Source organism: Aureobasidium melanogenum (assembly GCF_000721775.1).
Source record: "Aureobasidium melanogenum CBS 110374 unplaced genomic scaffold scaffold_2, whole genome shotgun sequence".
Taxonomy (NCBI): domain Eukaryota; kingdom Fungi; phylum Ascomycota; class Dothideomycetes; order Dothideales; family Saccotheciaceae; genus Aureobasidium; species Aureobasidium melanogenum.
The window spans coordinates 976,875-991,471 of NW_024470054.1; the positions used below are offsets into that span (position 1 = coordinate 976,875).

The following is a 14,597-nucleotide window of genomic DNA, read 5'->3' on the forward strand; positions in this document are numbered from 1 at the left end:
CATCAAGGGTCGAATGTAGGCATGGATGCGGCAGAGCCTCGTCAGAGCAAGCTTCGCTTGTAAGGGTCTGGACTCTTGATTTTCCTGGTTTCTCGTCCTTCGATGCCCTTCTTGCGCACAACCGACGTCAATTCTTTCTAGCTAGCTCCATTCCTTCCTGCCACGCAAGCCTCATTTCCTTCTTGTCAAGCCACTTTGTCGTGCTTGGTCCTGCAGACGTCAAGCCACTTGGTCTAGCTGCAAGTTGCACCTGCTGTAATCCCGATCCCTCCACCAACCTAACGGCTGTAAACCTTGGACAATCACGAAACTCACATGACCCTGTACGCATCATGCTTAACTAGAACCAAGGCCAGGGACATCTTGGCTAGCCTTGTTTTTGTGTATAATGAAATGACGGCAGCTTTTGACGAACCTGCTCATGCAGGTTTTCTCCTCGCGGCAGTAAAAGCAGCCATGCAGCCGTCGTTGAGAACAGCGAACGTTTTGACTAGGTAGTTGTGCATGGGTATAATTTTAGGTCGTTAAGATACATACATTAGAAATTAAAGACAAAGGAGATAGACACCAAAGCCATCTCGAGGGATCATCGGCCTGCCAGACGTTCCATTGCTTGACCTTGAACCAGTCCAACCAAGCAAGCGTGTATCATTGGCGTCTCGTTCGTTTCGTAGCTGATCTGCACTTCGACAGTGCGAACGACACTCGACATGTCCTGTTGTGCTAGGAAGCCTTCTTGTCTCGCTGGGGTCATCAAAGCGACCACTCCTACGCCAGCTCCTGTCTTACTTTCTATATCATCCGTTCCTGTCTTTCTTTCTTCGTCATCTGCTCCTGAGGTGTGTACGCTGCGCAGCGAGATTGTGTCATCCCAAGGCTCCATTTCCTTGCGAGTCATTGCGAAGAGTTTGTTGGCCTTCTCGCGTGCCTCCTGGGCAAGAGGTCGTAATAGAGGTAGCGATGTGACGGTGAGCACGACATTAAGTTCGACCGAGACCCACGTAATGAAGGGTGTAAGCTCATCTGGATTGCTCATTAAATTTGGCGTAATTGAGGCGACCGAAACTGTTCTTGTGACTTACATGTATAATCACCAACATCGCTGAGTTTGTGGGCGGCGACTGTTCGTACAATGGCTGCAATCATGGCTCTGCGTTCAGATGCTATCAGTTCCAAGATCCGTGTGAGGTCCTATGGCTGTCTTACATGATACTCAAACAAAGTAAAGAAGCGACACCAATCTTGTTGCTTGTTGCCAACTTGGTATGCATAATCAACAGAGCAGGCTGAACAGTCAAAAAGAAATCGGTCAGAGTATTGAAGGCTGGTTCCTCGTCAGCATGTATCACAAGGGTATCTCTCTTTCAAGTACTACTGACCACCAGCAAAGTAAGCATAATTTGTCTGGATTTCTACGGGCAAGCAGTATGTGAAGTACTGGCCAAGTTGTAGTGCAAACAGGCCGTCAAGATGAGTTCCGCAGGTTAATAGAAGAATAAAAGATGCGAGAACGTTGACAATGAGCTGTAGGATAATAAACATCCAGATGGGCCATTTCTTGGTCCGAGGATCGGTGTTGGCGACACAAAGAAGGAATGCACAAAAGCTGAGGCGGCCCAACATGGGACAGAAATAACTCCAGATTAGAGAGAGGAATCCATATTTGATAGCCAGGTACCTCTGAGCGGGCTCGAGGTAGAAGACATGACGACCGAGACCATTGCAGAACGAGATTTGTAAAAAGACAGCATGAACCCAAGCAAGCAACTAGAAGCTTAGTCATTACAATGGATTAGGATCGAGACATACGGCCTGACTCACCAAGGCAAGAGCCATAAGCCCATCATCGAGATAGAGTCGACGAGTCGTTCGGAATTTGATGGTCAGTCTGGTAGTGACCACGACTGTAGAAATCCCGAGCAAGACCCATACTACCCTGACCACCGGAGCAGACAGATCAATGTCTGGCGTATCCTCTCTTGCCACAGAGAAGAGACGCTCAAGCAAAGCCTCTTGTTGCGTCTCATTCAACGTCAAGATCAACGACTTCAAAGCCCCGACACCTTCGTAACCCATTTTGACATTCGCCTTCGACGACAGGAGTGAACAGGGAACCCTTCCCTTATATCAGCTAGCAAGAAGAGATGAGACCCAATTCATGCACAAACCCATCAACACCCATACTTCCACGTGCCAACTCGGTATGTGGAGCGCACTAATCCATCGATCGACGGCGAGAAGCGAAAGGAAGGTTCATGCTCAGGCAATCGTAGGCTCAAGGCGCCTTTTCCTATGTGCCAACAGGAGCTTAGTCCCGAGCGGCAAGCTGTTCCAATATCCAGATGACTCGCGGCAGAGCACTATGAATCGTGGGGTACCCATATGTGAGAGTGTTGAGCATACATTACGGTCTAGCGGTAGCTAGATCCAAGAAATTGTGGCTTCAAACAGTCGTGGGGAATGGCTAGACGCAGTTCTTTTTTCGGCCATACAGCGAATCAAGCTCTCACTTACAGAGTTGGAAGTATCAGATTCCTATAGTTGCTTGTTGGTGAAACTGCCTCTGTCTGGATGGAAAGAGTCTTGCGTAGGTAATGATTGATACGGCAGGTGACATATGTAAGACCCTGGTTTTGGCCTGACTGCCTGTCTGTCTGTCTGAGCTAAAGAGAAGGCATACCAAAATATGGTATCTGTAGCCGGGCCGTCAATAAATATATATTGTGCCATCTCTGTGGTCTGGTAGCGACTATGCCCTCATCTTGATGGTACCTGGTAAAGTAGTAGATGCAGGAAACAACCGAAACGGAGCCGCATCTCCTGGCAATGATTTGCGGAGGTCACCGTCTGGAAGGCTTGTTGACGGAGAATCTTCAACTGACACGACATTGACGACTCGCCGCGAGTACCAACAAAGCGACAGACATGTTAACCATCGCGCCATCATGATCCAGCAGGTAAATCGCCATTTGGAATTGCCTAACTGAGGTTATTAGAGGCGAAAGTGGGCATCGTCCCCGTCTAATGTGACAGCGCCGAAACCAAATTCGCAAAGCGTGTCTCAGTCTCATTCATACTACAGCCTTCGCTCCACGTCCGTTCTCGACCGCACGGCAGCCACGACTCGGCCACAGCGATAAGCAGCAATTTGCGATTCGTGCTGATGGATATCATCGCGGCTACCATGACTCTTTTGTTCCTTCAAGACCTTGTTTTGGGGACCACAAAGACGACCAAACTTGACGGCTGCACGGGTCTTTGAAGCGGCATATGCTCTGTGGGGTTTCGAGGCATTTGTTGAGTAGTGCATGACTTGCAAACCTATCTCACCAGTTTAGTTACATCTACGATTCGCTACGGAGTACAACCCGCGACTGAATCTGTGATTTATCAGCAGACATGGCAAGAAAATCGGTACCACATATTCGGTATTGATCTGTCAAACTGAACTCAGATTGATTGAGAACCAGATCAACTACACACATTAAGGCCGGCTGGTTAATATTGCAGGGCACAATTCATAACCGATCAAGCCCTACTCGGCACATAGATGACGCGGGACATCTTGTCAAAGGCAAAATATATTAAAGATTGTTCGATATTATCCTAGCTTATATTGACTTCATCTATAAAAGGCCAATTACCACCCATGGCCATGGGCATGACCAAATGACTGTCCGAATGCCTGTCCACTAGCCGCTGAGAACATGTAGCCGCATGCGCCGTTGCTTAGAGCATAGAGTCCAGGAAGCTGCTTAATTGCGGCAGGAGTATACTGCAAAGCATTTGCAGACTGAGCAGGGCAAGTGTTTGCGTAGTAGATGAGGCAGCGACCGCCGAGGGGGAGCAGGGCTTGGAAAGCAGATCCAATGCAGTTGCTGGACTGCTGGCATTGCTCGCAGCATTGCTCAGCCGAGCTTGCAACAGTGGTCTTGTACTTTGCCTGACCATTGACGGAAGCCACAGAGTTGAGGATGTTGTTTGTTTGACATGCGGCATAGGCAGTGCTGGTAGATGTGACCTCAGCAGTCACAAACTTGTTCGAGTAAACATTGTAGCCCTTGGTCACGGTCGTGACGGCGGTGGTGTAGATGGTCTTTCCGTGACCGAACTTTGGCAGGACCTGGATGGTGGCAGTCGCGCTGACAGTAGCGGTCACTGTAGCCTGAGCGAGCGTGCTGGTCTGGGTGGTTCCAGTCATAGTAGTGTCGATAGTCTTCTGGATAAGGACACTCTTCAAGCAGTGAACAGCATGGGCAAATTGCTTGATGGGGTTCTTGGGGCTTCTTGCCTCCAGATCAGCAGAGCCATCACTTGAGGCACCAAAGCCGGAAGCCGAAGCAGTCATGTTGAAACCGGCAGATGCGGAAGCGGAAGTAGCAGCAGATGCGGAGCTCGATTGCGAAGGGGCAGCACTAGACTGCGATGCGCTAGCCGAAGAGCTGCTGAGCGATTGTCCATTAGGGTAAGCCGAGTTCGTTGTGTTGGCGATAGGAAGGAATCCAGCGGGAGTTGGTACCGTTGTGAATACATTGGAGACTTGGGTCTGCGTGTAGGTGTTCACGATAGTCGAAGTTGGAACGAACTCGGTGTGTGTCAGTTGGATGGTGACAGTAGATACAGCAGTGTCTGTTTCTTGGAAGGTGTGAGTCCAGAATTTGGTGAAAGGTAGAGGAGTGAAGAGATGTTGAGGGTGGAATGTGTGCTTGATGATAACGTCGGGCTGTTGGATTGTTGTAGTTGCGACTGATGTCGACACTGTCTTAACAGATGCAGTGCCACTTGAGGTTACACATGACTCGAAAGCACTCCAGTTGACAGCACCAAGTGCAAGAGAGAAGAGCGGGAAAGTAGCGAGAGCAGAGGACCGCATTTTAAAGATTAAGATTATGAAGAACGAAAGACTGAAGAGAATAATGAGTGAATCAGAGGAGTATAGAGACCTCCCTTTATATCACAGGCAGTTTCAAGCCACGCGAAAATGTAGCTATGTGCCGTGTAATGGTGACTGATGAAATAGGCCAGCGGCAGATGGCATTGATCCTAATGCGTACTTACTATCGAGTTCGAGCCAGAGTTGTTTTACTTTCCTCCCCAGGAATCTGGAGAATGAAGATCTAGAGTTTTTCAAAAGTGGTCGATAGAAAAACGTTGAAACTGCCGATGGATTCTATGCCGAGATGGTGCACCACGGCAATGCCATTGCAGAAAAACCTAGCCTTGCTAGATCAGCGTGTAGAGAATATTTGACTATGTGAGATCCAGAACTGTAGCAAGGTCTGAGATACTCCGAATGGTAGTGTTGGATATGTGTTGTAGTCCTGTCCAGCATCCAAGCGCAATCTTTTGATGGCGGCTGAAAACAAGCATCGCCGTTGAAACCCACAAAGCTTAGAATCGATAACCACGTTCTCCCAACATTTGACCACTTCAGAAGATATGTCAGCATACTAGTATCTAAGCGACTCGCGAGACAAAGCTGTCCGGGCATATGGCGAAGAGAAGCACAAAAGAAAATTGAGATAATCATTTAGGATGTCCAGTTTCGAAGGTGGACCCAACCCTTTCCTTTGCTCGTCAGTGAAAAAGAAAATGGGTATCATGTGTAAACATCAAGCAACCGCCCGCCCATGAAGAGCCTTAAAACGCCAACCCCCAATCATATGCAATGTACTGCTTAGGCAACAGCACTCGTCTTGCGGGAATGCGTTCCTGTCATTGTGCGCTGCACGCCGCTCATTCTTCTGTCGCTGTTGTCCGGTGTTGCATTCATAGCATCCAAGCCGTTCATGCCATTCATGAGATTGTTGTTGTCTTCTTCAGGTGGAGGGCCAGTGCGGAAGAGACCTGCTCCCTTTCCGCCCAGAGCACTGCTCATCATTTCCTTGATGCGGACATATTGATATTTGCGTTTGAGGGGGACGGGCTGTGATTGCCAGAGAGGGCGTGGCTGGGAACGTGCGATGGCGGCAAGAACAAGATCCTTCTCTTCGTCTGAGTCGATAGGACCAGCGTGAGCGAACTCGTCGTCTTGGAATGGCTGTTGAGCTTCGAGAGCTTGCTCTGGAGTGATGATTAGCAACACGTTGTGATAAAATGACGGATCAAGACGTACTCTGTAGCTTTGCCTGGTTCTTGCGCTGGTACTCGGCCAGCAGCTTGTCATAGGGCGCACTTCTGCCGGGCACGGCACGCTTTGCACCCATGCTGTGGCTCTTGCACGTCAAACTGCGAGCGCACTGAGCACCATTGGCAAGAGGTACACCGCACTGTTTCTCGACATCGACAGGCGCCTTTGGACGAGGGGCTTTGGCCTTTGGCTCGTCCTTCTTTTTCTTCTTCTTTGCGCCTTCGGTCGAGTCCTCGGCCTTGCGCTTCTTGCCTGAGGTGCCGTCGTTCTTACCAGCCGTCTTGGCACCCATTGTGATGTCGTCCTCTTCAGAGTCACTGTCGGCGTTCTCTCGTTCAGCTCTTCGCGCGGCGGCGTCGCGTGCGTCCTTGGCTTCTTTCTTTTTCCGTTGCTTTTCCTGCTTCTTTTGTATACACTCTTCGATGTGCGCTTTGGCTTTGTGCCTCAGCACGGGGCGTTTGCAGTGGTTGCATCTGACAATGTCCGCTTCATCTTGCATGGGATGACCGGTAACGAATGCCCGGGCAACATCCATAGGCACGCGATTGACGACTCCGCTCGTGTCTTTGTCCATACCTGATGCGAGGCATCATCAGCTTCACCTTCTTAAGGATGGCTCTCGACGTGACTTACCTCCAATGATGTCCGAGTCCCAGTTGCCTGGTTTCGACGCCTTGGGCAGCCTCTTGACAACATCATCTTTGAGCTTCAACGATTGCCTTTTGGCATCGTTGCCTAGAGCCTCGTCGACTCTCGCGCGCGACGCAAAGTTGAACTTTGGCTTGCCGGCGGCCGGCGCTTTGGGAGAGAGTTAGCTGTCGGGCGCATCGCGCTATGTGCGGCATGAGCGCTCACCCTTGCGACCCGTGCCATTTGGCGCCATGCTGCTAATCACAGAAACTCCTTGGTTCTTTCAAACCATCGGGTGCTGTCGTATACCAACTGCCTGATTGTCCGCTCTCCAGCAATGACCTATTGCGCCAAGATACGTCGTCAAGGGAGTGCTCCAGCCTCCGCCTCCACGTTCGGGGATTGGGTTGAAGCCTTGCCGACATCATGCCGATCTAAAAACAGCTCGGTCGCTACTGCTATCACCCTGTCAATACTATCATCGAGACACATGAGGCCTCTACATGTTTTTAAATGACTAAATTTCTAGCAATAAACCACAGATTGAAGTTTTATAACACTCTAGTAACCTATTATGCCCTTTCCGCTTCTTCTTTGCGTCGTTCTCGCTTCATTGTCTACAGTCAGTGGTTCGAAACGAAGCACGCCAACAACCCACAGTGATTTTACACCTGCACTTCGTTCGACAGAGTTGCATTCGCGCGGAACTTGATCAAGTGCCATTCATCTCGAAGATACACACTGCTCAGATCCTAGACTCCTCGTTTCTCCTGTCCTGGATCGTCGTTCGGCCAGTTCCCTCCTTGCGCTTGAAATGTTGGTGCTTTAAAGTGTGTACTTGAGCTTTCAAGAAAGGCCTTGACAGCAGGTCCAAGATCCACTTTAAGCACATCGACAACAAGAACTCTTAATCCGCACATAGCGATGTAGAAGGCGATCCATTTGATCAAGGTTGCTATCGCGTGTACCAAGTTGTGCATCTCGGCTATGGTCTGAGCGTCGTCTGCGAACGCCTAAGAGAAGTGTGAGTGCTTGGTTGCATTGCTGGTGTTTACTAACTCACCATTGTTGCGGTGGTTGGAAGAGATGGAAGGATTAACGGGTAGATTGAGAGGGTGAGATGTCAATAGTGGGATTCAGTCTCCGCTTCCTTCGACGATCATCTCAACTGCTGACTGATACGTGTTTCGCGATTCTCATGACTCTTTCTTCTCCTCACCAGGCTCCCTGCATGACGGATCCGCGCCGTATGCATGGGAAGTTGATGGGCTTGAGGCTCCGTTCATCTTTCTCTGCGGACGGCTGCCGAGAGGATCGTAGGTCAACACTTTGATTACGGCTGTGACCATCACTTTTACCGTGTATGCAAATAGACACATGGAGATGCATCTGATCAGGCCTGCCAACGAGTGTAAGAGGTCGGCCAGGCCTCTCTGTACCCGGGGGTCATCTGCGCATAGGCCCTACTCAATCAGTATTCGTTTCCTTTTTGGTATCTTGGATGCTCACTCACCATGATAATGTTTCAAGACAAGAGTGATAAGATACACAGAAGGCAATTAGAACCTTTCTCGAGAACAAAATTGGCAATCAGAACGATCTTGTAGTGAATTCAGGGAGTCAAGTACAGATTATAAAACGGGATCTGCGTAATCAAAAGTCATAAGTCGTTAAGCCATCCGTTTACCAAGCCTTCTTGCCTTGGCCAGCAGCCTCAACTCCACGAGCAATGTTGTTTGTCCCATCTTCGACACCATTTCCGAGAGAAGCCAAAGCATCACCAAGTGGCTTGCCAGTGTTGCCGGTGACTCCAGTTACAGTGTTGCCGACTTGTATAAACCATTAGCGTAAGCTGTATGTAAACATAATCCAAAACTCACTTCCTCGAGCAGCAGCTCCAGTGACACCTCCTACAGTGCCCAAGAGGCCACCGACACCGTTGCCGATTGTAGAGGTGACAGCAGTCACGCCTCCAGCGACTCCAGAGTTTTTGTTCTCTCCGATGGGCATTGTGATGATCAAGCTACCAGGATGTAAGAATATGGTACTCGTATTTTGAGGCATAGTTCTGGAACCTACTTTGTGAGAGGGGTTGCGATGGATTCTGGAAAGATTGACAGGAGCAATCGCAACCAATTTTACCCCTGCTACGGATATATATATACCTATGGCCATCGACATGGGTGGTTGGTGAGCTACATTGCCATGACGTCGATGGGCAGGTGGCTCATCCTGCATGTGATGATTGCGGTTGGTGGATGAATGTAGACATGTTACACCAAGCAAAGCACTTGAAGCATATGCAACTATATGCCGTGCCACCTCCAGCTAAAGATGTCCAATCGAGTGGTATAGCCGTTAAACGAAAGAGTTCGGCGAAGTGACGTATGCGAATCCATGGAGATAACGGCGAATAACCCAAGATGACTCTTTGACCTTCCAACACATAACAACAATGGCAACGACAGCGACGACGACGTTTAGAAGGCTTGCTAGACCATCGGTGCTATCAAGTTGGTGCAGACCAACTTGCGCAGCACAATGGTCGCGTTCTCTGATCACGACCAGACCAGGCGCGAAACACCCTGACTTTGCCTTTGCATTTGAGTATGTCGCATAGCCTGATCTGCCTATTGAATTGACGCTGAGATATAATGCAGCATTGATGGTGTCCTCCTTCGTTCTTCGGACCCTCTGCCTCGAGCCCACAAAGCCCTGTCGCTACTACAGACCGAACGCATTCCCTTCATCCTGCTCACCAATGGCGGCGGCAAGCACGAATCGGAAAGAGTGGACGAGCTTCGCCAGAAGCTGGATATCGATCTAGACACTTCAATGTTCGTACAGAGCCATACCCCTTTCGCCGACATGAAAGAGCTCCACGACAAGACCGTGCTAGTAGTAGGCGGTGACTACGACAAATGCCAGCTCGTTGCCCAGAAGTACGGCTTCAAGAACGTCGTTACCCCTGGCGATATCGTTACCGCATACCCTGATATCTGGCCCTTCACCAAGATCTTCGCAGACTACTACCAGAAGTTTGCCAAACCACTACCCGCTTCCATTGACGCCGAGAACCCGGACAAATCTCTCAAGATTGATGCTGTTTTTGTATACAATGATCCTCGCGATTGGGGCTTGGACACAACCATCATAACCGATTTGCTTCTGTCAAGAGAGGGAATCATGGGTACGCTATCAAGCAAGAACGGAGACAAGTCACTTCCAAACAATGGTTACCAACAAGATGGCCAGCCTAAGCTCTACTTCTCAAACCCAGACCTGTGGTGGGCTGCGAAATACCACCTACCACGATTGGGTCAGGGTGGCTTTAGAGAGGGCCTGGAAGGCGTGTGGGCAGCCATCACTGGAGGCCAGAATGCTGGCGTACAACTGCAGAAGAAGGTTATCGGCAAGCCTTACTTTGAGACATACGAGTTTGCCGAGAAGAGGTTGAGAGCACATAGAAACGACCTGTACACTGGCGAGTCAATAGAGCCCCTGCGCAAGGTCTACATGGTCGGCGACAATCCTGGTAAGGCTGCTGGTCAAAATAAAATTCCAAGATGGTTGCTAACGATGAGAACAGAATCCGATATTGCAGGCGGTAACTCGTATAAGAGTGCTTTTGGTAGCAAGTGGTCAAGTATCTTGCTGCGTACCGGCGTGTATGCAGGAGGCGAACCCGCTCACAAGCCCACTGTCATTGTCGACGATGTGTATGATGCGGTGCAGTGGGCCATCGAGGACGCTAAGAACTAGAATCAGACGTGGCAAACTGCTAAGCCATCGACCTTGCCAAAATAGACGGTACATATACATAATCTCAACTAGAGTGTAGAACATTTCATTCGCAACACAAAAAGACGATCCAACCATCTACATCCTGGATATCTTCGCTCATGATCGTCGTCAATTAAACACATCACGTCCCCTCTACCTTCCAGTCTGGTCGTATCATATCTCCAAGCAAGCTCATTTAGAAGGCGTAAACCTCAACCGCGGCGGAGAAACTTTCAGCTGCGGCGACGGCACCAGAGAAGGAGGTGCAGTATCCACATCACTCTGCGGCGGCAATGTACCACTACTCGGAGGAGCCCATCCCTTCTCCAGCACCTTGCCTATGTACGAAGGTCTCCTACTCGCACCCGGTCTCGTCGACAAAGCACCTCTGAACTCAACATAAGGATAGTCGGTTTCGTCCAACATCACAGGTCCCTGCCAACACTGCGGCGGCGCATGTGAGCGCGATCGTTGCATTTTTGGCGCCGCAATAAGCATGTCTCTCGCTCCTTGTTCCATCCTTGTAGCGTTTGCAGATGAGGGACGAGGAGTTTGAGGTGCTGCGGGTATATGCGTATCTGGCAATTTAACCAGAGGATCAAACCTCCCACTCAAGAAAGCAGAATACTCATTCGCGTTTCCAGGTAACCTATTCATCTCACTCGTCCAGTCCTCAGGCACTTTCAGCATTTGTGTTCCTGACGCTGTGCGCGAGTACATCGGTCGTCCTGTCTTGACTCTATAGGTATCATCGCCATTGGCCACGGATACAAGAGTCGGGTAGGCTGAGGACTTGGCGAGATGGGCTTCGTTGACCTTTTTGAGTGCTGTGGCTTCGTCGTTGCGGATACAAGAGGGACAGCGAAGAGGTGTATGTAGCGAGATAGGAGAGCGGTATGCCCAAGCGAATGCATAGCCGTCGCAGGGTTTATCATAGAAACGAGCTTTAGAGCAGCGACGAGGGTCCTGGAGATGAGTGCAGCCGCAAGTCCAGATGAGTATGCCTTTTTCGCACATCACCAGTATATTCGTATGGATTGTGAGTTCGTATTTAGGTATTGTCCTAGACTCGGAGGAGTTTCGTATATCAGAGAAGTCTGCTTGCGTTTGTCGACCTGTTTGTTTTGGATGCAGTATATCCATGTACGAAGAAGGATATATACATGATGAATGATAGCTTCTCTCTTCAAGCCCAGCAATATACCGTGCAGCATTGTTTGTTACACCTGGAGCCTGGACATGACATGTCTGATTGGTACCTATGAACAATAGCCAGCCAAAGTCAAGGATCGCCTTTGCAAACATTGATCTCGTGAGAGTTCGGCGAATCGCTGACCACACAGCTATATCAAGAATATGTAAGGAAGGAGGGCAAGAAATAAAAACAACTCTGCTGACAACAAGGTGGGAGACCATCGACTTACATGGTCGGTCGCACCCAGTGGCCATGTGTCTTGCGCCTCAACAACAAACGCTCATCAGATTGTCACCCCCTACGTACCTACCTGTCACAAAAACCGCATATTTATAGGTAGACTTCAGTTAGGGAGAAAGCACTTTCGTTTGTCCGACGATGGTTGCGAACCACAAACCTTCATTCAGGATTGCCGCCGCCACGTTTTCGGCATGACCGCCATCGTCGTACCGAACCGTACCATCGGGTCTCTTGTTGGAAGTCGCAGGTGTGAGAGGCGTCTAGGTGAGGCCTGTCACGTTACAAGATCGACTTTGTAGGATTTGTTACCTGTATTCCATCACACTGTGACATCGATTTCGTGCTCTTTGAAATTCTAGCAGGTCTTTCGTGTGAGGGTGCAGGTGCTGATTGGTCAGGTTGCTAGAAGCTATTCAACTGGTCAATCGAAAGATCACAATGTTTTTTGCGCTTCCAATTGGAAATGTTTGAAGCTGAGGTACTTTTCTATTGGTGCCCTTTTTCAAGGAGCCCAGGACTGGTGTTATCTGTTAGGTGTCTGTATTTCTTAATTCTGCGGCCTGCGCAGAGGATGAGCCTCCGTGTTCAAAACCCAGGAGTCTAGGTTGATAAGATCTGGTTCGCTGAAGATGAGATAGAAGTACTTCAGTGTCTCTCCAGTCCAAAAGCTTTCCATGGTATCAGTGAGTTGTGACTGCGTGTCTCGCACATCTTGAACGACGGCATATGCGATGTCCGTTCTCGCGTGCGAATCAATGGCTTGGAACATCTGCCATGCCTTGTCTTGCCATGTCTTGTCGCCTGTGATGCGATACATGTAGAACACAGACTCGATGGCCTCTGGGCGGAGGTAGTAGCGAGAGTCGACAACCTTGGCAAACCCAAGGGGAAGTCTTCCTCTCTCAATGATCTGCTGGGCTTGTTCCTTGAGAGATCTGGTACTGGTATCGATGACCCGATGAATAGCCATTACAAGACCTTTGTACCATCTATCTTCGGTCCATTTGCAGTCTTCGTCGTCGCTGCAAGGAATAGCTTCGAAGCTCTCGGGCATCATTCCGCTTGGCGTTTGCTGGTACGCCCACACGCATCCATCTGTCAATTGCTTTGCTGTCTGAATATCTTCTGGTGTGTTGAAGATTTTGGCGCCCAAAGCAACCATACCTCCGACGAAGCAAGTTAGGTGCTGTCCTTCATGCTTTCGATCGTAACTTGCACCGATTTGTCTCACGGACCCGGAAATAAGGATGTCCAAATTTTCGGGGTTGAGAGGTCTGTAGAACAGATGCTCCTTGGCCACAGCTAAACTCTTTTCGTACATGTGTTGGGTCTGCTTGTCTCTGCCGTTGAGCAGAAGATATTGCTACGGTTCTCAGCAGATGTTTGATAGATGTTAGAGAAAGAACAAACTAACCTTGGGAAAATATTCATAAAGCGAGTCGGCCATAGCACCCAGAGTGAAAACTCTATCGTGGGTAAAGTCCAACTTGCGGGCATCCAAAGATACCGGCCACATTCCTGGCAGCCTTGTGCTGTTTTGTGACTCTTCGAAAGCGTTCATAATCCTCTGAATAGCGTCGTAATACTTTGGGTCACCGGACAGCTGCGATAACCGGGTAAACTCTAGACTCAGGGACCCTATATCAGCAGAAAGCGCATTCGAAGGAGCTGATTGCAGGTCTCCTTTTGCAGCCCTGTGAGGAGTGTTAATGTAAGTCATGACCGACGACCATATTGGAACTGCTCACTTCAACCAGTTCCAGGATCCAACCACCGGCATGTTGTTGGCAGTATCAAACGAGGCATATAGCATATCACCAAGCTCAGTTGCCTTTTCCAACAAGATTGGGTATTTTCCGTTACTCAAGTCGTATGCACTCAAGAGGCCGCCTACATAGCGAATAGTTGTCTCGAAGACGCTAATCGTACGCGAAGGTGACGTGGTAAAATCAAGATGTTTCAAGGCTGCAACGGCAGTTTCGAATTCCTTCTTCATGTCCATGATCCAGAGAGTGTCGAGGGAGTCGACCAGCGTTGCCCCCCAGCCTCCGAATCCATTCTTGTATCCTCCGGACAGCGGCCTGACCTCATCTTGCAACCAAGCATTTTTCTTGTAACCGTTCCAGGAGTGCTTGAAGCTGTTCTTGACAGCTGCCAGCCTTTTTTGTCTCTTGTATCTTTCCCTCGGTGTTTCTTTGGCGAATTTGTGTTGGATGGGCGGGATCTGAGCTGGCGGTCCGTTTGGTAATGGAATCAAGGATGAGTCCAATGGCCACTGTCGGGGCAAGGTCTTCCAGCTAAAGTCCGGCGGTAAGGGGGAGTCTTCTGTTGGCGGAGGAGGGGGAGGCGGTGTCCAACCATCATGTTCTAGAACATTGAAGACGAGGGACAATGTTACACAGATCAAAATGCAGGTAAGAATCCATCTGCGCGAGATGGAGATCATAGTAGCCCGGATGTGTTGACGAAAAAGAGATATGTACAAGATGAAAAACGAAAGTATGAAGTGAGTAAGGATAGAATTGACAGTAGTAATACAGAAATGTACACAAGGAAAGACAGCTCGGACGAGACTGTGGTTGAATATATCGAAGAAACAGAGGCAGAGAAGGACGTTTC

General features: G+C 49.4%; 8 protein-coding genes across 8 annotated transcripts; 2 read left to right on the plus strand and 6 right to left on the minus strand.

The window, feature by feature from the left end:
- Nucleotides 1-586: 586 nt before the first annotated feature.
- M437DRAFT_72146 (uncharacterized protein) lies at nt 587-2,076 on the minus strand (the record flags this gene model as incomplete). Its single annotated transcript, XM_041025800.1, has 5 exons — nt 587-1,023; nt 1,083-1,150; nt 1,207-1,324; nt 1,380-1,767; nt 1,822-2,076. The coding sequence occupies 5 exons, from the start codon at nt 2,074-2,076 to the stop codon at nt 587-589; spliced, it is 1,266 nt and encodes a 421-aa protein (XP_040883605.1).
- Nucleotides 2,077-2,765: 689 nt separating this feature from the next.
- M437DRAFT_62775 (uncharacterized protein) lies at nt 2,766-3,140 on the plus strand (the record flags this gene model as incomplete). Its single annotated transcript, XM_041024141.1, has 2 exons — nt 2,766-2,957; nt 2,997-3,140. The coding sequence occupies 2 exons, from the start codon at nt 2,766-2,768 to the stop codon at nt 3,138-3,140; spliced, it is 336 nt and encodes a 111-aa protein (XP_040883606.1).
- Nucleotides 3,141-3,640: 500 nt separating this feature from the next.
- Nucleotides 3,641-4,873, minus strand: M437DRAFT_62776 (uncharacterized protein; the record flags this gene model as incomplete). Its single annotated transcript, XM_041024142.1, has 1 exon — nt 3,641-4,873. The coding sequence occupies one exon, from the start codon at nt 4,871-4,873 to the stop codon at nt 3,641-3,643; it is 1,233 nt and encodes a 410-aa protein (XP_040883607.1).
- An 804-nt stretch (nt 4,874-5,677) lies between these two features.
- Nucleotides 5,678-7,013, minus strand: M437DRAFT_62777 (SCA7-domain-containing protein; the record flags this gene model as incomplete). The annotated part of the gene is made up of 4 exons (XM_041024143.1): nt 5,678-6,063; nt 6,116-6,706; nt 6,764-6,928; nt 6,986-7,013. 4 exons carry the CDS (start codon nt 7,011-7,013, stop codon nt 5,678-5,680), a joined length of 1,170 nt encoding a protein of 389 aa, XP_040883608.1.
- A 1,430-nt stretch (nt 7,014-8,443) lies between these two features.
- On the minus strand, nt 8,444-8,770 carry M437DRAFT_81076 (uncharacterized protein; the record flags this gene model as incomplete). Its single annotated transcript, XM_041027482.1, has 2 exons — nt 8,444-8,589; nt 8,641-8,770. 2 exons carry the CDS (start codon nt 8,768-8,770, stop codon nt 8,444-8,446), a joined length of 276 nt encoding a protein of 91 aa, XP_040883609.1.
- A 195-nt stretch (nt 8,771-8,965) lies between these two features.
- M437DRAFT_72149 (HAD-superfamily hydrolase) lies at nt 8,966-10,522 on the plus strand (the record flags this gene model as incomplete). Its single annotated transcript, XM_041025801.1, has 4 exons — nt 8,966-8,978; nt 9,229-9,367; nt 9,421-10,295; nt 10,350-10,522. The coding sequence occupies 4 exons, from the start codon at nt 8,966-8,968 to the stop codon at nt 10,520-10,522; spliced, it is 1,200 nt and encodes a 399-aa protein (XP_040883610.1).
- Nucleotides 10,523-10,735: 213 nt separating this feature from the next.
- On the minus strand, nt 10,736-11,992 carry M437DRAFT_62780 (uncharacterized protein; the record flags this gene model as incomplete). Its single annotated transcript, XM_041024144.1, has 2 exons — nt 10,736-11,886; nt 11,968-11,992. The coding sequence occupies 2 exons, from the start codon at nt 11,990-11,992 to the stop codon at nt 10,736-10,738; spliced, it is 1,176 nt and encodes a 391-aa protein (XP_040883611.1).
- Nucleotides 11,993-12,525: 533 nt separating this feature from the next.
- M437DRAFT_38598 (seven-hairpin glycosidase) lies at nt 12,526-14,424 on the minus strand (the record flags this gene model as incomplete). Its single annotated transcript, XM_041019866.1, has 3 exons — nt 12,526-13,341; nt 13,393-13,672; nt 13,727-14,424. The coding sequence occupies 3 exons, from the start codon at nt 14,422-14,424 to the stop codon at nt 12,526-12,528; spliced, it is 1,794 nt and encodes a 597-aa protein (XP_040883612.1).
- Between the last annotated feature and the right edge of the window lie 173 nt (nt 14,425-14,597).